Raw genomic sequence first — 22056 nt, 5'->3', positions numbered from 1 at the left:
TTATATGTATAGGAGCATGGAGAAAACAAATGAACAGGAAACAAAAATATATTAGCCAATTGGGAGTACTAGACTTGCAAATGATGAATACCCAGCTGGTACAACCGAAAAGTCTTTATACCTTAATTAAAGTTTTAATCTATTTTGAGCCTGGGTTAACAATACATTCAGTGCCAAAATTCCTAAAGGATCAGAAGGCTGTTTTTGCCATATTGGATCATTCCTGGAAATAATTTGATCGCTGATATCACTCTGTGTTCAGCTCTGGAAAGGTAATTGGAATTGTTCGGTTTGGATGTGTGCATATACTGAACTTCAATAGTAAAATCACCTGGTCTATGTTTCCCTTTCACTGTCTTTGTCAATAGAGAACTGTAGTGAAACTCTTACAATGTGTATGGACACAATAGGAATACAGTATACTTATATTTAATCAAGACTTCCACCTATCAGCAGACTGACTTGAAATGGTATATAATTAATAGAAATGGCTAGAGATTTTGTCGATCAGTTTTCTGACTTTTGGAAAACTTGCTACCTTAAGAGAGAGAGCGTATGCGCACTTGGTGGTATTGGTGTAAGAGAGGATAACCTCTCTTATTTTTCTTTGTCTGGTATTTATGTGTAGTTAATAAAGATTATAATAGGTTAACTGAACAGATAGCAGGTCTCATTGGGAGAAAATCAAAGGAGACAAAATGTTGATTAAAAAAATTGAGAAGTAGCTACAGGATTGTAAAATCTGCTGTATTGCTAGTTCATCAGTATGCCTGTTGTGTAAATATAAATACACACATTATTCTCATAAGTGGCATATGGGCATAATCCAAAATGCACAGTTAAAATAATACTATCTGCATAGTGTTGTAAAACCCCACTACTTGCTGCACAGCAAGTACATTTCTAGCAAAGAGACAATGTCTTACTGCCACACAAAATTCAATTAAAAGTCAACAAGACCAAATGCCATCTTCGCAAGCTGCCCAATTGTGTGTGTGACAGGTCAGACCCAAAAAAAAGGCACGTCCATGGATTTTATAAACTAAAAGCCTACCTCTGTCTGGGACTTTTTATCAGTTCACAAAAAAAAAAAAAAAAAGGCATTACAATATATATCCAAAGATCAGACATTGATTCAGGTATTTGTCAGAGGAGGCTGACTCAAAATCCCTTTATGAAGCAAAAGGATTATGCAAACAAAGTAGCTTTTCAGGAAGGAGCCATCAGCACCGAATGTTTCCGCCCAGGTGTCTCTCTCTTTTGGGGAATGGCAGAGCTTATACACTGCTGTTACCCAGGGCTAGAACATGACTGCTAGGAGAAAAGAACGCTTCCTAACAGCCCTGCTCCCCTGGATCTGAGAGAGCTGAGCTGGCTTTGCTCACCTCCACTGTGGGGCGTTCCAGCCCACCCAGCTCATGGGACTCCAGCCCTAAAACCAGTCGGCAGAATGAGGTGGGGTTTTTGGTCTTTTTAACCAGCCCCCAGATTGTTTCCGAGCAGCCACGTCCTGCCACTTAGTGACCACATCCCTTGTCCTGTAGGTAGTTAAGGCATAAACCTGGAATGGCTGTGTGCTGGTCTAGGAGGATTCCCTCACAGCCTGAAAAGGCCTAAACACTTCCTTGCAGTGATTTCCACATGTGAGGAACGTCTCTTGAAAACACCTTTCTGAATGTCCTAAACAGTTCTTTACCAACTTGTCAATATGGCGTGTAAATGGGCCTAAAGGAAATGACCTGGAAAGGTATTTGCCTTGTGATTGAAAACTCCCTCAGAGTCTGATCATTTGGAGTAAGGGGAGTTTCATGATCCATTTTTTATTGTTTTTATAGTAAGAAAAATCTCTCCATAAACTAAGGAAATTGCCTTTTTGAGGGGATGATTTCTAGATACTGTATTATACAAGTGTCAGTATTCAGTTCTATTAAATGGGTTTTAAATGTAAGATCGTTTACAATCAAATTTTTATGCCTGGCTTAGCTTATCTTTCTGGGTGTTTGCTCGTTTGTCATTTTCACCATTTCTTTTTGCTAAGGATTTGCATTTCTTCGATCTTAATTTCTTCAATTTCTTGTGCCATCTATACATATTACATTTAGAGAGCTACATGGATGGCTTCTCTTCTCTTGCCCCAGACTTATTTTATTTTTATATATTTGTTTTGGCAGGACTCTAGTCAGCCAGTGGTAAATCTCTTAATGCATGGACAAGTACATGAGGGTTAGTTGCCTGTAGCCAGCATGGTTCTCTGCTATGATTCACTCCTTGTTTTGCCAGTAGAATGGTTTCTGTTATTTTTTGGTGAGTGGGTAGCATATCCTCCCCTACTAAGTCTCTCTAACTTTACAATATGAAGTTTATGGATATGTTTACGTATAAGGGAGGTGTGTTCCCCATGAATTTCACATTGCCTCTGATTTTCTGGGGGGAACAAAACGTTTCTTTTGAGTAACTTTATGTGCTCTGTTTCAGTACATGTTACTATGGCAATGACTGCAGGGACTACAACATCCTTTCCCATGAGCAACCACACCCGGGAGAGAGTGACTGTGGCCAAACTTACGCTGGAGAACTTCTACAGCAATCTAATTTTACAGCATGAAGAGAGAGAAACCAGGTACTGTCTGGGTTCTTTCACACTTTTTAACTTTTTATTTATACTGGCCTTGTGTGGTGTTTCTACAGACCAAATATGTGTTTTAAAGTCATTTTAGTCCCAGCACAAAGTTTTTCTTAGAAAGTTGTATTGATTTCTAACCAAATTATTAACCATTTGAGGGTACATTCTTTTGAGGGTACATATATCTTAGCACTAAGGCCTTGTTTGGGCTAGCATATTTGTTAAAATCTCTCACTGTTGCACTAGTGTGGGTAGTAATAATTCCAGAAGCACTAGTATAGACCCAACCAACTTCATTTTAACCTCCGTATCATCCATCCCTCGTTTCCAGCTACATCACAATATAAAGCTACTGATTAAAGTGTCAAAATACCAAGTCCTTTACAATAACGAATACTTGTTTCTTTGGTAACAGAAATTTTTTTATTGAGGTTATACAACCAAAGAACAGGTTTTAATATCTTTTGAGCTGCTTCTTATTTAGTTGGTATGCTATTAATTGGGCCTCTCGCTCCCAGTTGGGAGGACAGATTGTCCACTAGGGAGTCCTACTTAGAAGATTCTGCTGTATTTCTCAAAATGGGGAAAAGTCTTGATTTTTAACTAGAGAAGGGCTCAAAATGAAACCCTAGAACTTAACATCCTAGCACTTGTTGTTCAAAAGCTTTACTCACATGTATTGTCCCGTTCACTTCAAAAGTCTCATACTTTCACCCTCATCACTTTATTCCCTTGTATCTAGGATTTGGACTACTACACTACACGCATATACAAACTTACCCATGTGACCCATTGACTTTAACAGGTCTGGTCACGTGTGAGTAAAAGTACAAGTGAGTATGTTCATAAGTGTTTGCAGGATTGGGGCCTTAGATGGCTCTTTGGGGCAAAAATCTTGTCATCTTTTATGTGAAATTCTGTGCAGACATCTGGTGCTGTCAAAATATAATAGCTAACATATGCTGACGGGGGCAAATCGTCGTGTATGCCTTTTTGTGGAACTCCCACTGTAGTCAATGGGAGCTCTGTGACTAGAGAGTTGACAGACATAGGTACATGGTGTTCTCTTTTAAATGATATCCTTGCAACAAAGCCCGTTGCCAACTGTGTCCACATATCTATTCAGGGGACACCATCATAGGGCCTAATCACATCAGCCACACTATCAGGGGCTCGTTCACCTGCACATCTACCAGTGTGATATATGCCATCGTGCCAGCAATGCCCCTCTGCCATGTACATTGGTCAAACTGGACAGTCTCTACATAAAAGAATGAATGGACACAAATCAGACATCAAGAATTATAACATTCAAAAACCAGTCGGAGAACACTTCAATCTCTTTGGTCACTCGATTGCAGACCTAAAAGTTGCAATTCTTCAACAAAAAAAACTTCACAACCAGACTCCAACGAGAGACTGCGGAATTGGAATTAATTTGCAAACTGGATACAATTAACTTAGGCTTGAATAGAGACTGGGAGTGGATGGGTCATTACACAAAGTAAAACTATTTCCCCTTGTTTATCCGCCCACCCACCCCCCACTGTTCCTCAGACGTTCCTGTCAACTGCTGGAAATGGCCCACCTTGATTATCACTACAAAAGGTTCCCCCCCCCCCCCCACTCTCCTGCTGGTAATAGCTCACCTTAAGTGATCGCTCTGGTTACAGTGTGTATGGTAACACCCATTGTTTCTTGTTCTCTATGTATATAAATCTCCCCACTATATTTTCCACTGAATGCATCCGATGAAGTGAGCTGTAGCTCATGAAAGCTTATGCTCAAATAAATTTGTTAGTCTCTAAGGTGCCACAAGTACTCCTTGTCTTTTTGTGAATACAGACTAACACGGCTGCTACTCTGAAACTTGTTTTTATACAGGATATCTTTTCCAAGAAATGGATTCGCTGAGCACTCTAAAATTACAACTTTTTAATATTACACTTCCATTCTCCAGTTTGTGTCAAGGATAAAGAGGGGAGATTTGTGAAGTGAAGGCATTTTTGTACTGTCTGATTTTTTTTTTTTTGTTTTTTGTTTTAAATGTATACTCGTATGTCTACCTGTGCAGGCAGAAAAAGCTAGAAGTGGCCATGGAAGAAGAAGGCCTGGCAGATGAAGAGGTAATACCAATTGAAATACATTTGAAGGGCTTTATCTTTCTGTTCAAAGCTAGTGTTCGATGAGTATATGGTTGACTATTAACAGTCTTATTATCCAATATGATACTGAGATTTTTTTTTTATTATATAAGTTTTGCTGTTATAAAGAAACAGCATATTTTAGTGTTTATAATAGAAGCCATTAATAAGCTTTTAAATTTTGTAATAAAAAAAAGTTGCTTACACCCCTGTTCAGTAACTATGATCCAATAGGATAGAGGTACCCAAGAAGAATGTAACATAACACTTGTTTTTTGGGGTACAAATATGTTTGAAATTCAGTTAGGAGTTGGGAAGGAAAGAAAAAAGGGCCAGAAACACTTGGTTGAAAGAGGCAGAAGACAAAATACACAGGAGAGAGGAACTAGGTTATAGGCCCTCATTCAGTAAGGTATTTAACTATGTACCCAACTTCAGGCGTGTGACTAGTTCCACTGAAGTCAATGGGATTTGTGCGTACTCACCTGAGGGCTGAATTTGTCACAGTGGCTTTATATTTTCACTGAACCAAATCCTTAGGTTTTTTTAAAACACTGGGCCTAGCTTTTCCTTCCCTTGCACCAGCTTTATAGAAGTAAAGGAGTTAGCCCTGCTTCCCAGCAGTGTAAGTGAGAACAGAATCAGACCCACTGGATCTTTCAACATTTCCTCCATTAAATTGCCTTGCTGTGGTCATTCACATCATTGTTTCTTGTATTGCACTTTACATGATGCAATAAGAATACAATAAAATCTACCTTCAACAGTTCTTGTATTGGTGCATTTAACATACCTCTTTGGAGAGAGAGTAGAGAGCAAGTGGGTATATAATGCCATCTTGTGGCTTTAAATGAGAATAAAAATATAGTATAAAAATGTATGACTTCATTGCCTGACCCTGATGGGTCTCAACACCTTTAAAATTCCTGTTAACATCACTGGAAGGTGAGGTGCTCAGCATCTCTCAGGATGAAGCCCTTTGACACTATCATATACTAAAATATATTGGGACTTTAATGACCATCCAGTTGCCTGCCTAATAAAAGTAGATTTTGGTGTAGATAGTAAATATTGATCTTTGCTGCCCAGCAGGCTACCCATGATTGCCTTTTGCCTTTTCTCCCCCTGTCCAAGTCATGGAACCTGTGCTTTTGCTTTTCTTGACCTTTCCCACCTGTCCAACCTCCAAAGTAGAATTGTCTCTGGGCCAGTGGATTTTACCCAGTGGCATATGTAGTGGATTTCAACCTCTTGTGTGTGAATGGTCAAGTTTTAAAGACTCACTGGAAACAATACTTTTAAATGCCATCAGTTAATATCCGTCCTTACACTCTACCTCAAGAGTTGTAATTGGGTTTATTTAGGTCATTGTATAGCAGTATGCACTTTAAACAAAGTGTCTTCCCTCTCTTTCTCATCTATAGCAGAAACCAGTAACTAAACTTCCTCCAGACTTGTCTGCGTGATTTGGTTTTTTGTTTTTTTGTTTTGGGTTTTTTTTTTTTTTTTTTTTTTTTTTTTTTTTTTTTGCTGTCTCTCTTTACGTAAGTAGCACAAAAAACACGCAACTGGGACTGGAGTACAGGTGCAGTAAGAGCTGGGAAAGAATCTGTTTTCCTGTCTTGTGGAAGATTTTGAAAACATTTTCTGTCCTGAGTCGGGATGAAAACTGAAAATAAAAAAAAAATTGTTTTGGGTCAATTGAAATATATTTCATTTATTTCAAAATGTTTTGTTTCGATTTCAACCATTTAATTTTTTTAGTATAACTAGTTTGAATTGCAAATCAGAAAAAGTCATTTTGAACAGGAAGACCAGAATTTTCCATTTTTAAGATGATGAAACTAAAATTTTTCAAGTTAAAAAAAAATAAAAACAAAAAAACCCATTTTAACAGACCTTTTCCTGCAAAAAGTATTGGTTTTGATGAATCAATACTTTCTGACCAAAAAATATTTCATTGGAAAATTCTCCACCATCTCTATAATCATTTATAAAATACTAATGTCATTATCTTAAACATGGAAAACGGAAGCTTTTTTTGTTTTTTTGTTTTTTTTGGAAGCCAATCTCTAATTACTAGGATGAGTTCTTCCTTGTGGGACCGAATATTCACATCCGCTTTTTGTGCGGTTTCTTGCACCTTCCTCTGAAGCATCTGGTGCAAGTCATGTGAGAGACAGAATATTGGACTAGATAGACCAGAGATCTGATGGAGAATTATATATCCTATGGTCTAAAACTTTTTTTCTAAAATATAGTTTTATATATTCAAAGTATTTTCAGTTATGTATGTTACTTAACTTACAATAAACTTTGTAATTATCATGTGATATGTTTCCATAGAAAAAACTACGTCGGTCACAGCATGCACGCAAAGAAACAGAATTCCTGCGACTGAAGAGGACTAGGCTTGGCTTAGATGACTTTGAATCTCTGAAAGTTATAGGAAGAGGAGCATTTGGGGAAGTATGTGTCCTCTTTGCTTGGAAGTGGGTTAAGCTAAATCAGACAAAGTTATATTTATTCTGGAATAAGAGTGTCCACATAGGGAGTTATTCCAGAATAGCTATTTCAGAAAATTTGCAAGTGTAGACAAGCCCTAATAAGATTTTACTGTACAAATTAGCTTCCTTGATCTAAAGAAGGTGATGTTTGGTTTGACTATGAATTTGTCAAAATACTGATCATCCCAAAGAGAGAGTTAAAATCTGTTGATCACTAAAGTTCAAAAGACAACTTCCGATTTGGTGTAAAAGTGTATAAATGGATTATGTCATGTTTCTTTCGTTCTTGTGTCTTCCTGATTTTAAAATCAAATGCATCTTTTAAGTGCCAACAATTTTCAATCCTCCAAGATACTACAATTAACAATTTTGTAAGGTATATTAGAATGATAGTTTTCTATTTAATTTTAGGTACGCCTCGTCCAGAAGAAAGATACGGGTCATATTTATGCAATGAAGATATTGAGAAAAGCTGATATGCTGGAAAAAGAGCAGGTTGGTGGAATGGAATGCTCCTACGTTTATAGTAAATACCTTTTGTGTTTCTGTTGCTTATGCTAGGAAATTACTGAGATTGTAAATTCTTTGGGGCAGGGACCATCAGTTTGTCCTGTGTTTGATCAGCACCTAGCACAGTGGGTTCCTAATCTATGACTAGCGCTCCTAGGAACTATGGTAATACAAATAATGATAAAGGCTAGAAAATAAGATAATATAATGGCATTTTGAAAAGTGTTGTATTTATAAGCTCCTGGGAGCAGGGACAATGCCCTTTTCCTTCAGATTTTATAGTACAGATAGGGCCCTTTGTTTTCAGTTTTTATTTTATTTATTTTTTCCTGGAAATTTATCAGTGTTTATTATCCCAACAACAAAAACAGGTGAAAATCAGTGCAAAAAAGTATTAATAATTTTTCTGGGGAAATATCAGGCTTTATTTTGGTGGACAGAAAGACAGGAGAAAAAAGTATTCAATAGATTAATGCTTTGAATTCTGTACATCAGTGTGGTTTGGTACAGAACTAAAACAGAACTCAAAACACAATGTCACCTCTGAGTTTAAGAAAACAATATATCTCTAATCCCCAAATAAAATTGTTTATTTGAATAGTTGTAGACTTAGAACTATTAGCCTGTAAATATATACATTTGAATAATTGGGCCACACCATTTGCAACATATAAACTCAACTTCATCCTTTTCTCTTGCTTATTTAAAACTTTGAATACTTCCTTGTCTTCTGAAACATATTCTGATACAGGTTTTTGTTTTCTTCCCATTTTAGTATGTCAAATCTTTAAACCATTATCTGCCAACAGCTTGAAATGTGTATGTGGTAGGCATGAGGTTCATCAGTATGCTCAGATGCGCACACACACTTCAGAGCTTACGTGCGTGCCTATTTGTTTGTTGTGTGTATCTTCTAGAGCAATACATAGCCTTACTTCAATGGGCAGCTTTGCATGTACACACAGACTAATGTATTATTGTAATACATACATCTCATGCAATATATTGTATTTTCCTAATAAAACAAGTTATTTTTTATATATTTGAATGATACAAAAGTGGGGTGAAAATCGGAAAAAACTGATTAATACTTTTTTGCAAAATCCGAGCATTTTTTGGTAAAAATCAGTTTAAACAAGGGCTGTCGATTAATCGCAGTTAACTCATGCAATTAACTCAAAAAAATTAATCACAATTAAAAAATTAATTTTTGTAATCGTGATTAAACAATAGAATGCCAATTGAAATTTATTAAATATTTTTGCATGTTTTTCTACATTTTCAAATATACTGATTTCAATTACAACAGAATACAAAGTATACAGTGCTCACTTTATATTACTTTTGATTACAAATATTTGCACTGTAAAAATGACAAAAGAAATAGTATTTTTCAATTCACTTCATACAAGTGAAAGTGCAACTTACAAATGTAGATTTTTTTGGTTTTATTACATAACTTCATTCTATAACAAAACAATGTAAACTTTTAAAGCCTTCAAGTCCACTCAGTCCTACTTCTCTCAGCCAATTGCTAAGAGAAACAAGTTTGTTTACATTTACGGGAGATAATGCTGCTCTGCTTCTTATTTACAATGTTCCCTGAAAGTAAGAACAGGTATTCGCATGGCAGTTTTGTAGCCAGCATTGCAAGGTATTTACATGCCAGATATGCTAAACATTCATATGCCTCTTCATGCTTCAAACACCATTCTAGAGGACATCCTGCCATGCTGATGATGCTTGTTTAAAAAAAAAAATGTGTTAATTAAATTTGTGACTGAACTCCTTGGAGGAGAATTGTATGTCTCCTGCTCCATAGTTTTACCTCCATTCTGACATCTATTTTGTTATGGTAGTCTCTGACGACGACCCACCATATGTTGGCTACAAATGGATATAAACCGGCCATCAGGAAGTTTAGACTTGAAATTAGATGAAGGGGAGTGAAGTTCTGGAACAGCCTTCTAAGGGGAGCAGTGGGGGCAAAAGAAATATCTGGCTTCAAGACTAAGCTTGATAAGTTTATGGAGGGGATGGTATGATGGACAGCCTAATTTTGGCAATTAATTGATCTTTGTCTATTAGTGGTAAATATGCCCAATGGCCTGTGATGGGATGTTAGATGGGGTAGGATCTGAGTTACTACAGAGAATTCTTTCCTGGGTGTCTGGCTGGTGAGTCTTACCCACATGCTCCGGGTTTAGCTGGTCGCCATATTTGGGGTCAGGAAGGAGTTTTCCTCCAGGCCAGATTGGCAGAGGCCCTGGGGGTTTTCACCTTCCTCTGCAGCGTGGGGCACGGGTCACTTGCTGGAGGATTCTCTGCAGCTTGAAGTCTTTAAACCATGACATGAGGACTTCAGTAGCTCAGACATAGGTTAGAGGTTTATTACAGGAGTGGGTGGGTGAGATTCTGTGGTCTGCATTGTGCAGGTGGTCAGACTAGAAGATCATAATAGTCCCTTTTGCCCTTAAAGTCTATGCGTCTATTTAAGAACACTTTCACTGCAGATTTGACAAAACATAGAACAGGTTTCAATATCAGATTTCTAAAGGTAGCGACAGCACTCAACCCAAGGTTTAAGAATCTTAAGTGCCTTCCTAAATCTGAGAGGGACGAGGTGTGGAGCATGCTTTCAGAAGTCTTAAAAGAGCAACACTCTGTTGCAGAAACTACAGAACATGAACTATCAAAAAAGAAAATCAACCTTCAGTTGCTGGCATCTGAGTCAGATGATGAAAATGAACATGCGACAGTCCACACTGCTTTGGATCGTTATCGAGCAGAACCCATCGTCAGCATGGACACATGTCCTCTGGAATGGTGGTTGAAGCATGAAGGGACATAAGAATCTTTAGCACATCTAGCATGTAAATATCTTGCAGTACCAGCTATAAAAGTGCCATGTAAAGGCCTATTCTCACTTTCAGGGGACATTGTAAATAAGAAGAGGGCAGTATTATCGCCTGCAAATGTAAAAAAAACTTGTTTGTCTGAGTGATTGGCTGAACAAGAAATAGGACTCGTAGGCGCTAAAGTTTTACATTATTTTATTTTTTGAATGCAGTTATATTTTGTACATAATTCTACATTTGTAAGTTGAATTTTCATGATAAAGAGATTGCACTACAATATTTGTATTAGGTGAACTGAAATACTATTTTGTTTTTTACAGTACTAATATTTGTAATAAATGAGCAGTGTACACTTTGTATTCTGTGTTGTAATTGAAATCGGTATATTTGAAAATGTAGAAAACATCAAAAAATATTTAAATAATTCTATTGTTTAACAGCATGATTAATCATACAATTAATTGCAATTAATTTTTGTAATCACTTGACAGTCCTACTTTAAACTGAAAAAGAAGGGGCTTAAATACAGAGCATTCTGTCAGTACTCTATATGCAAGAGACTTCTTGAAAAAAATTTTTTGGCCCAAATTGAAAATTGAGATATGGTTGTTAAGCCCTCTGCTGGTTAAATATGTTTTGTCCATCCCATTGTTTTAAATAGATGTTCCATTGAATAGGTACATGACTGAAACATAACCTGTGGCATTAAACATAATTGTTATATCTACACTGCAGCAAGATGTGTAACTTCTGACTCAGGTAGATATACCCTGCTAGCTCTGGCTGAGCTAATGTGCTAAAAATAGCTATGGCAAAACGGGTGGTGGCAGAGACTAGTAGTCAAAGTACAGTCCCACCCTATCTCCTGGGTTATACACTCAGGCCACTAGCCTGTGACACTGCCTGTGTAGCTGCAACAACACTGCAATTTTTAGTGCTAGCTCTATCAAAGCAGGTGCAGGTACAACTGTCTGAGCCAGAAATTACACCCACGGCTGCACTATAGACATACCTACAGGGAGTAGAGAGCATACATTTGCTCAATGCTCCACTGCTTAATGTGTTCTCTAGGAACAACACATTGAAGATAAATGCAATAAAATCTACAGAATTTCAAATATGTTGACATTGGGAGAGATCATCATGATTTGTTTTTAAACTAAGTTTAATTGTATGCAATATCCTTATTCTGAAAAGGAGGGAGTGAGGAAAAATCTTTTTCAAGGTAGTAATATGAGATAGCTTAATAAGGGGTAGGCAAATAACTTGAAGTGAGTAGGCTGCTGTGGGAAGGTGACAGAATGAGGAATGTGAAGTCTACTGTCATCGCATAAATATTTCTGGCCAGTAGAGTTGGGGGGTAGGGAGGTAAAACAAATTGCATTAAAGTTCAGGTCTCTCTATTGCTTGGTGAAAATAGCTCTGAAAGCTGGAAACATGTAAGATAATTTCTTGTATCTGATGCATGAAAAACCTTCAGCTGTCAGGGATTGCTGTTCAACTCTTCATATTTCAATTTCTTTAAGAATTAGGGAACACTCAGTGTACAGTGGGATACAGTGCTTAGCTGCATTATCCCTAGGTTCCAGTGAACCTCGCTGAGTTACATCATACCATGTAGTCTTTCTGCACCAAGCCTCTTCTCCACTAAAATGCTTCCCCTTTACAGCACCACAGTTCTCCCAACTGACAGTGCTGCAGACAAAAATAGCACGTCAAGGTGCTTTTCCACTTGTACTACTCTGTAAACTGTTTTCAGATAAGAGTCCCAAAGCCTAAAATATTTCTCATTGCATTTTGTGAACAGTTGATCAATATTTTTCAAAAGTTTTGCTCGTAAGTTGTATGCAACCAACAGAATATTACTTGGGATATTTCACTGCAGCTCAGGCACTTGTATTTTACCTGTATTGATGAGGGAACCAATCTTCTGCCAGACAAACAGGCTCTGAAGTAAAAACTGCTGAAATTGGCAGCACCCAATATATCTCTCATTTCTACAGATGTGGTTAATTTAGCAACCAACCCATTGTTATTAGAGAAGATTCATTGTCAATCGTGCTATAAGGAACCTATTATACAAAACAGTTATCTGCTTACTTACTGTGGTTACATAAATGAGAAGTCTGATAATTATTGTCAATAATAATACTCCACCTGTCCATTTTACCTCTGTTTCTGCATGATTTAAGACAAGATTCTATACTTTACTCAATATTTGTACCAGGTTTTCACATTGCCTTTCAAATTACATTCCAGCCATTTGTAGGTATCTATGAATTCACAATTGGGAAAGTTACATTACAGACCAGACCTTGACATGGTTTTGTACTTTAATATGTAAAAAAATGCCTTTCTTGAAATAAAAAAATCCAATAGCCAGTTTCAATAAAACATTCAAAGAAATTCCATTTTCCACAAGCTCTGTTCAACTACTGAATATCATGCATAAAATAGAAACACCCATTACAAACAGCATCCTGCCTTTGGGAATGCTTTGAAATGGTCTCTTGAATCAGGAGTTTGCCTCCAAAAAATCATGACTGCCATGTAGTTATTCTCCCACAGTTGGCTTCACAGAAATTCTGTGCGGAGATGTGTACCAGGGCCGGCTTGTTCCTGCCTCTCTGTTCAAGCCCACAAACTGCTCAGAGACCTTTTATTGGTAAAACACTCCATGCAGTTTATTTATCACAGTGTTTCCACCACTCTTTTATATGCTGTACAGCCTTATGCCTACTGTCCTAGGGTGCCGTCAGCTCCGGAGGCAGGGGAGATCTCTCTCTCTTTCTGCTTCCCCTCCCTTCCTTCCTTCCTGTGCCATTTGTATCATCTGCCTGATGGGCTAATTAGCTTCTTAGTTCTCCTCAGCCCATCAGCTAGGCACAGCTCTTCGTAATGAGGTCTACTCTAGAGTAATTAGTTACAGTGACCAGAGTGCTGGCTTAGCTGCTGTTGCCCAGCACCCCGACACAGGATTATAAACAGTTTCTTCGTCAGAGATCATGAACAATGCAGTGATTGTTACAGTAACTAGATATACAATTTAATATTAAAGTAATAATTGTCCTTGATATTAATGACAATTTGTTTATCTGTGCATGTAGGTGGCCCATATCAGAGCAGAAAGAGACATATTGGTTGAAGCGGATGGTGCTTGGGTGGTGAAAATGTTTTATAGTTTTCAGGATAAAAGGAATCTTTACCTGATCATGGAGTTCCTACCTGGAGGTAAAAAGCAAACCAATGAGTTCAGTGGCTCATTGTTTAAAGTATTTATTCCTTTTTTTATGTCGTTGATGACAAAAGCAATCTTAATGGGATTTTTGTGCTATGTTAAATTCCAGGGTCAGTGATATCACCATTCCTGCATTTTTTTTTTCATTTTTTTTTTTTTAAGCCTTTAAAACATCTGTAATCATAGTTGTGGTTTTGGATGAAATATTTCCTGTAATCAGCTGTTCTGCTGTTCTCTTCAGATGCCAATAACTGTGAAAGTGGCTATTGCTGAAAACAATTACTGTGTGGTATATGTTAGGAGATACGTAATTAAACTGACTCTACCTCACCGAGTACCCTACTTAAAAATCCAATTAATAATTTTCAGCTGGTTCCTGCTAGGTCCAATTTGCCAAACAGGCTTTGAAGCAGAGTAACAATGGGTCTATTGGGCTAGCAGTTCCGTGCAGTTGAAACCAGCGGAAGCCAATTGTAGGATTCTAATGGAATCTACTGACATTTCCAGTAAGGCTATCCTTGGTAATTAAAATGCACTTGTCTTTCTGATGTGGTTTTTTTTTTTTTCCTGTGGGTAGGTGATATGATGACCTTACTTATGAAGAAAGACACTTTAACAGAAGAGGAAACACAATTTTACATTTCTGAAACTGTGCTGGCCATCGATGCCATTCATCAGTTGGGATTCATCCATAGAGATATTAAACCAGATAACCTCTTGCTGGATGCCAAGGCATGTAACTTGTTTTGTAAACTATTTAAGTTTAAACTTCTACTGTCTGATGCCAATTTCCCTTACATGAGTGTTAATCAGAAATAACTCCATTGTAGCCATTAGCATTACACTAGTGTTTAAACTGGTGGGAGTGAAATCAGAATCTGCCTCCCATATTTTATCTTGTAGAACATCTATACAATTAGCATAGCAAAAGTAGCACTGAATTGTTTTACTTTACTGAAAGTGTTTACAATGGGGATCTTCTTAGATGCTAGAAAAGACCCATCTACAATGTTCATATACTTGCAGACTGTAGTGTCAAGCTAAAACCACATTCACATACATTAATTGTTGTTGCAATCTGTTACTTTAAGAAAAGCACAAAGTACAAAATATACTGATAATGCTACATAAATGTTCAGTTTTTCTTTTAAATGATCATTTGTAATCAATTTTTGATGCCGTTATCTCATTTGGCTTTTTATCTGTTAACTGATCAGAAGGGAGATTTACTGGTGAGAGCCAAGAATTTAAACTAGTCTGTTACCTTACATGAGTCTGTGGACCACCTTGTATCTTTCTAAATCTAGCTATAAAACTGGATTAAAACACAATATTAAATTTTTTAAAGTATATTTCATCCTAGTTGAGACTTCCTAAGTAAACAGTATTATACTTTTCCATTTTTTTCCCCTCTAACCCCAAGCATCAGATAAACAAACAAAACTCCAAAATTCTTTGGAATAATTAAGCATAGTTCATTCATTACAAAAAAGAGGCAATGATTCCCCTGCTAAGAAAAAATCATTCTTTCTTGCTGTATAAAGATTCAGTCATTATAACGCCCTCTAGATAAATAATCCTGCACAAATCTGCATTTCACACATTTCTGAAGTGAGCAGGCAACATTATTAAGATGTGTTGCTCCTCTAACACTCAACTTTCCCAATAATGTTTTTATCTTCTCTGATTCTGTAGGGTCATGTGAAGCTATCTGATTTTGGACTATGCACTGGTTTAAAGAAAGCTCATCGAACTGAATTCTACAGGAACCTCACACACAATCCACCAAGTGACTTTTGTAAGTATAAAGGTCTTCTTCTAGTTAAAGTGTTAAATGGCTTTAGACTGCAGCCATTCCACACTGTAATTTTAAGCCTGTTAGGTTTCACAGAATAAGCATGACCGGGTTGGGTTGAGTTGTTTTTTGAATGGGAGAAGACTCCACAGAATAGCTAGGAATTAGAGGAAGGAGATGGTATTGGTGATTCTGTAGGTGGCACTTTTCTCCGAGTCTGAATTGAACCCGTCACCCGTAATGTTAGTGGACCCTGTACTGCTGGAAACATTCTTTCAGCTAGAATGTCCTCATCAGTTGGAATCAGTAATGATCTCATGAAACTTTTCATAATGGTAAGGGTGTCATCCTGTTTGCCATGGTCACATTTCAATGGTAGGTAACTAATTACATGCTTCTGATCTAAATTCCCCTTGTGGTTGAATTTGGATTCCTTGTTCTTAACTTCCAGCTTTGCTGTGCAATGGCTGCCATGGTCAGAGGTGCCTGTATTTTATTGGTGGAAGGAGTAACCTGTGTATATACATTACCAGGCCCAACATAAAGGTGTTGCACTTCAGTTAGTTAATCTTGTAAAACATTAAGAAATCCTTTGATCATTGTATCAAATATCAGTATTGTTACTAAAAAGAAAAGGAGGACTTATGGCACCTTAGAGACTAACAAATTTATTTGAGCATAAGCTTTCATGAGCTACTGCTCACTTCATCGGATGCAATCAGTGGAAAATACAGTGGGGAGTTTTATATACACACACAGAGAACATGAAACAATGGGTTTTATCATACAAACTGAAAGGAGTAAAAAGAAAAGGAGTACTTGTGGCATCTTAGAGACTAACACATTTATTTGAGCATAAGCTTTCGTGAGCTGAAGTGAGCTGAGCTCACGGAAGCTTATGCTCAAATAAATGTGTTGGTCTCTAAGGTGCCACAAGTACTCCTTTTCTTTTTGCGGATATAGACTAACACGGCTGCTACCTGAAATACTCTGAATACTCTGAAACCTGAGTATTGTTACTATTGCACTTTAAACATTCCCCGTCTGGGCAGTTTAGAATTGTTTGACATAACTTCCCTTTTCCCTCTCCAGTTCTACCAAAAAAAAACAATCTGTAATAGGGCATTTTAAAGATACAAAAAGATTATTTTGTAAAACGACATGTTATCAATCGGGCTGATTTTTTCTTTCTTTCTTGTACTCTTTCACAAATCTTTTAATGTCTAAATAACTCTGTTTTGTAAATAAGCATTTCAGAATATGAACTCAAAGAGAAAAGCAGAAACATGGAAGAAGAACAGACGACAACTGGTGAGTCACTTTGCAGTGGAACCTATTTACATTTTGTAGAAATAAAGTTGTCTGCACATACCTCTTTGTACAGACAAACTTAAAAAATCTGCATTAATGTTCAAGTTGCTGCCTTAAAATCTCAAAGGCCCAGATCACGCAAACATGAATGTACTTAACTTTGTGTGAGTAGTTCCACTGTAGTAAAGAGGCAGTGTGGTTTAGTAGTTAAGGCACCAAATTCAGTCACAAGACCTGAGGGCAGATCTTCAGTTGGTATAAATGTTCATAGCATAGAGCCATGGAAACTGTTATACAGATCTGCCACCTGGAGCACTTATTCCTGGCTCTGCCACTGGACCTGCTGTCAAGTCAATTCACTTCTCTGTGCTTTTGTTTCCCTTCCCACCTTTCATTTGTCTTGTTGTTTAGACTGGAAACTCTTCAGAGCAGGGATTGCTTCTTACATATGTTTGTATATTACCTAGCACAGTAGGGCCCCCCTCTCAGTTGGGTCCTCTAAGTGCTATCATCATACACTGTATTAATGCTAACAACAAGTGTTTGCATGATTAGTGCCTAAGTAAGGATATTCAAAAACAGTCCACCAGCAAAGGTAACTCAACCACATTGTACAACTGAGTTCATATAATTGATTGTATGCTTTGTAAATCACAAACTGTAATATATTAAACTCGTAAAATAACAACAAAAGTATTTGAAAAGATTAATAAATATTTATAAATAGAAAAAATAATAAACATTGCATGTGTGCAGTACAGCCAAGGAAACATTGCTCTCTGATCCTTAACTTTGGCATTTCTTGACTCGATAAAATTTACGTTAGTGGTTGAACTGGTTTAAAATATCTGACACATTTGTTTTTCAAAACACCTGTTTGCTTGTGTGTTTTGTAATTTTATAGGTTGTGTCTTCACTGCACTGTTAACTTGGGTGATTGGCAGTTGGGTGAGAGCCCCTGGGTGGGTCCAGTTTGGATGTGAGCAGCCAAACCATAAAGCCATGTCCATTAGACTGAGTCAACACTGGCACTGCACTTGCTTGTGTGAGGTACTAGGACTTCTGAGGTCAAATCCCATGGTTCTTTGCAGTTCAGTAAAATGAGATGCTCTGTGATTGTTTCCTAGTGAATTATAGGAGAACGTCTCTGTCTTTCTGGACACGGAGGGGGATCTGTGGGAAGGCATTGGAAAACTATCAGCAGTTGAGTGATTGAGGCCGCGTCCTCACTGCAAAGTAGGCAGGTTACCACCCCGAGTGTAATTAGCATTTGGGCTTTAAGTAGAGATGAGTGACATTCAAAATTTCCATCTGTTGGGAAATTCCTGACCAGCTCTAGCTTTAACCTGTACCCCAGGATAGACCAGCGAGCTCAGGTACAAAGCACACCTCACTTTTTTGTGTGTGAATGGGAGCCATGATAGGGGAAACACCTGCATAAGAGCCTGAGTTAATTCTGCAATGCAGACACGCTCATATACAGAACAGTTTGTTAGTGTTTCAGGAGTGTCAGATGTTGAAGGTACACTTTTTCTGACTTCTTTTGTAATTTACTAGTAATACAGTAGGCTAAAATGTATATAAAGAAATGCGATCTAAGAAATTGTTGATATTTCAGTCTGTATGTACTATGGTCTTGTCACACTTTGGGGGGAGGAGTGGCAGTCTAACTTCAAAGTTATTTTTGGTTCTGTGCTTGTGTATCTAAATGAACAGTCTCTTTTGAGTTTTATGTACTGTGACTTATCAAATGACTTATCCTTTTTCCACTAAATATCAGTACTCTATATATTAATTCCAATATGTTTTTTTCACAGAACTTTAAAATGCTGAGTGTATAACCCATATAAAGAGCCCACCCAACCCCTACTTTTTTTTCTCCAGGCATATTCTACTGTTGGGACCCCAGATTATATTGCTCCGGAAGTATTCATGCAGACTGGGTACAACAAGTTGTGTGACTGGTGGTCTTTGGGAGTGATTATGTATGAAATGCTAATAGGTATGTTGTTACCAACCCCGGGATAGGTCTAATGGTCCCTTCTGACCCTAAAATGATTGAGTCTGACCTGCTGTATAACACAGGGCATAGAATTTCAGCTAGTAACTTTTTTTTATTGAGTTCAACAATTCATGTTCAACTAAGTAGATCTTCCAGAAGGGCATTCACTCTTAATTTGAAGACATTAAGAGATGGAGAATGCACCACTTCCCTTAGTAGTTTGGTCCAGTGGTTGATCGGCCTCACTGTTAAAAATTTTTACAGATTCAGTTCCCTTAACCTTTTGATTTTACAATTCCAAAAGTATTTGGTAGTTTTCAAGGAGAGAATTTTTGTAGTTGACATTGCCATGCAGAACTTTTTGAGGGAGAGGTAACAAAATGGCTTTGTTTTGTGTCAGACTGGGCCTAGGTACATTTTTCTAATGTTGGAAAAGCTCATTAAGCTTTTTTCCATGTATATAGGGTATCCACCTTTCTGCTCAGAAACGCCACAAGAAACTTATAGGAAAGTTATGAACTGGAAAGAAACATTGGTATTTCCTCCAGAAGTGCCCATTTCAGAGAAAGCAAAAGACTTAATTCTAAGGTGAGTAACTAAAACACTTGTGGCCATTCAGATCCATAGACATTATCCTCTTCCATTATGTTCATTTTCCAGTGTGTGGAGAAACTCATTTCTGTAGGATGGAAAGGTGCTGAACTCCTCTCTTTCTCCCCATAAAACAATTTCCTGAGGCAAAGCTTACAGGGACGGAAGTTCAGCTCACTGGGCCAGATTCTGCTACTGCTGAAGTTAATGAAAAGCTTCCACTGAAGTTGATGGGAGCAAGAGTACGCCCTAAGGAGGGAAGTCCTGAATTACACTAATTTATATGTTTCAGGGTAGCAGCCATGTTAGTCTGTATTCGCAAAAAGTAAAGGAGTACTTGTGGCACCTTAGAGACTAACAAATTTATTTGAGCATAAGCTTTCGTGAGCTACAGCTCACTTCATCAGAGGCTGACAGAACCCCCATTCAATGGAAGTTTTATCTGTATTAGAACTGCATGACTGGGCCCTGAAAGAATATAAGAAATGAGGAGAGGGGAGGAATAAAGGGAGGATCATGAGGATGCAGGAAAAGAACAGTGATAATAGATTTTAGTGTGTAATACTTGGTCTTGTAAAGCATGAGATGCGTGGGCTGCATTAGTCTTTATTACAGCTACCTTTCAAAAGATACAACTTTAGAAGCAGTCTTTTGTGACAAGCACTATAAAAATTATTAATAATGGTCCACAGTTATCTGGGATAAATTATTCAATCAAGTGGAAGATCAAAGCATCTTTTAATTTTAGACACAGAGAAGGTTTTAGGTTGAAAAAGAAATTGAAGGACCCCATCCAGGTACCTCTCCCACTTCATCCTTTCCGCTATCCACTTCATCCGTTCTTGGTAAATTATTTCAATTTTTCAGTTTTTCAATTGCACCTCACAAAAATATGTTCCAAATTCTCATCTGAATGCTTTGCATGAGGGAACAGGAATAATGCAACTGCAAATCTCTTGGAGTGTCTGTCTCCAGGAACAGAGACAGAACAGATCTGAAAGAAAAAGAATGTTTTTGAAAATTTGATTTTTGTTATCCATCGGGAACTGGAATAACTGAACAGCATCCAGCACGTAAAGCACATCAATTCAGAGCTAAACAAAACAACACAGCAGATATAATGGAGTTTGACTTAATCAGCATTTCTCAAATGCAGCCATTGTGGTTGCATGTGGCCACCGTGAACTTTTCTTGCAGCCACAGCCTCTTGGGCTGTGATGGGGGGGAAGAGGAGCAAAGCGCAGTGCCTTCTTCCCTCCACTCCCCATTGCTCCTGGATGCAGTGCCTTAGTGTTGGTTGCTGGGGCCTCCAGCAAGGGTTGGACCCTGCCCCCCTCTGGAGACACCTGGGGCACAACGCTGAAGGAGCAGTCACTTGGTGAGTTCCTCACCTTCTGGCCATGGGGCTTCGGGCTCCAGCCCTGAGCTCTGAATGTGTGGTGGTGGGCCCCAGGCTCTGTCCGCGCAGCTTTGGGCTGTCCCCAAGCCCCCTCCCCTCAGCTTCAGGCTCTGGCCCCCTGCTGCCTCACCCAGCCACCCATCCCCATGGTCCCTGCTCCCCCCCCCCGCTCCCCCTGACCCCTCAACCAGGGCTTAATTTGCCCCCACATTTGCTGGGGCTGAGTAAATGATACTTGTATGTTTGTTAATATCACTTTTCCCAATTGACTTACTAGCTAGCTATGAATAAATTAAAATAATTTAGGAAAAACCAATAAATATGCACATATATACATCCAAAGTTAACTAAGTATTTTAGGAAAAAGCGTGAGAGTGGCCAGCAGCAAGAGTTGGTGGCTGCACTCCAAGGCCACCAAGTAATTTGTCCTGAGATCCCCAATATAGAGTTGTTGGGCTGTCTGGATAAAATCACATTTTCCAAAAGCCATTTCTTGGTGATGGTGGTGGTGTTCCTTACTTAATATTGATTGACCCATAGGGATTTGGTTTCAAGGATCAGATTAGAAATAATTTTTCATTGGCTTTATTTTTTGGCGGAAGGGTACTTTGATATATTCAAAGGTTGAGGTGTGAAATTATTTCCTATGAATGCCATTCAGATGTAAGACAAGAATATTACTCTTGTGGGAGTATGGCTTAGTCAATTTATAACCTGACTGACTTGTCACATTACTGAAATGCTTGTCAGAACTTGCTTTGTGCTGGCAAGAAAGAGTTTTGTTTCTGTGAAGGTTTGGCAAGTAACATCTTTTATGAATCTGGATGTTGTGATCATTTAGGTATAGCCAGTTACCCAGATTGATTCTTATAAATGAATTGCTCTGAGTGTGTTAGCGACTGCCGAACACACATTCTTGTAACTCTGTTGCCTGAAATAATGGAGAGAATCTTCCATCTGCTGGACAACAATTGCTGCTGAGCACAAATTGTCTACTGCTTTCCGTGCAGAACGGATGACTACATGAGAGCAGATGTGGAAAGTAGTTAAACAAATCAACTTTCAGAAGCAATATTAG

The 22056-nt window shown here is 38.0% G+C and overlaps 1 protein-coding gene across 1 annotated transcript in view; it reads left to right on the top strand.

Annotated features, from left to right (window-relative positions):
- The window catches only part of STK38L (serine/threonine kinase 38 like), a 61878-nt gene that overhangs the window by 33438 nt on the left and 6384 nt on the right, over positions 1-22056 (top strand). The window contains exons 2-11 of the mRNA XM_038386851.2: positions 2476-2620; positions 4698-4749; positions 7114-7236; positions 7686-7769; positions 13750-13873; positions 14458-14612; positions 15576-15678; positions 16925-16986; positions 18871-18988; positions 19453-19576. Coding sequence (XP_038242779.1) covers positions 2476-2620; positions 4698-4749; positions 7114-7236; positions 7686-7769; positions 13750-13873; positions 14458-14612; positions 15576-15678; positions 16925-16986; positions 18871-18988; positions 19453-19576 — 1090 coding nt within the window. The remainder of the gene's footprint in view (positions 1-2475; positions 2621-4697; positions 4750-7113; positions 7237-7685; positions 7770-13749; positions 13874-14457; positions 14613-15575; positions 15679-16924; positions 16987-18870; positions 18989-19452; positions 19577-22056) is intronic.

This window comes from Dermochelys coriacea, chromosome 1 (genome assembly GCF_009764565.3).
Source record: "Dermochelys coriacea isolate rDerCor1 chromosome 1, rDerCor1.pri.v4, whole genome shotgun sequence".
Taxonomy (NCBI): Eukaryota; Metazoa; Chordata; order Testudines; family Dermochelyidae; genus Dermochelys; species Dermochelys coriacea.
The sequence above is the reverse complement of the archived record's forward strand: the minus strand, read 5'-3'. Positions and strand labels throughout refer to the sequence as shown.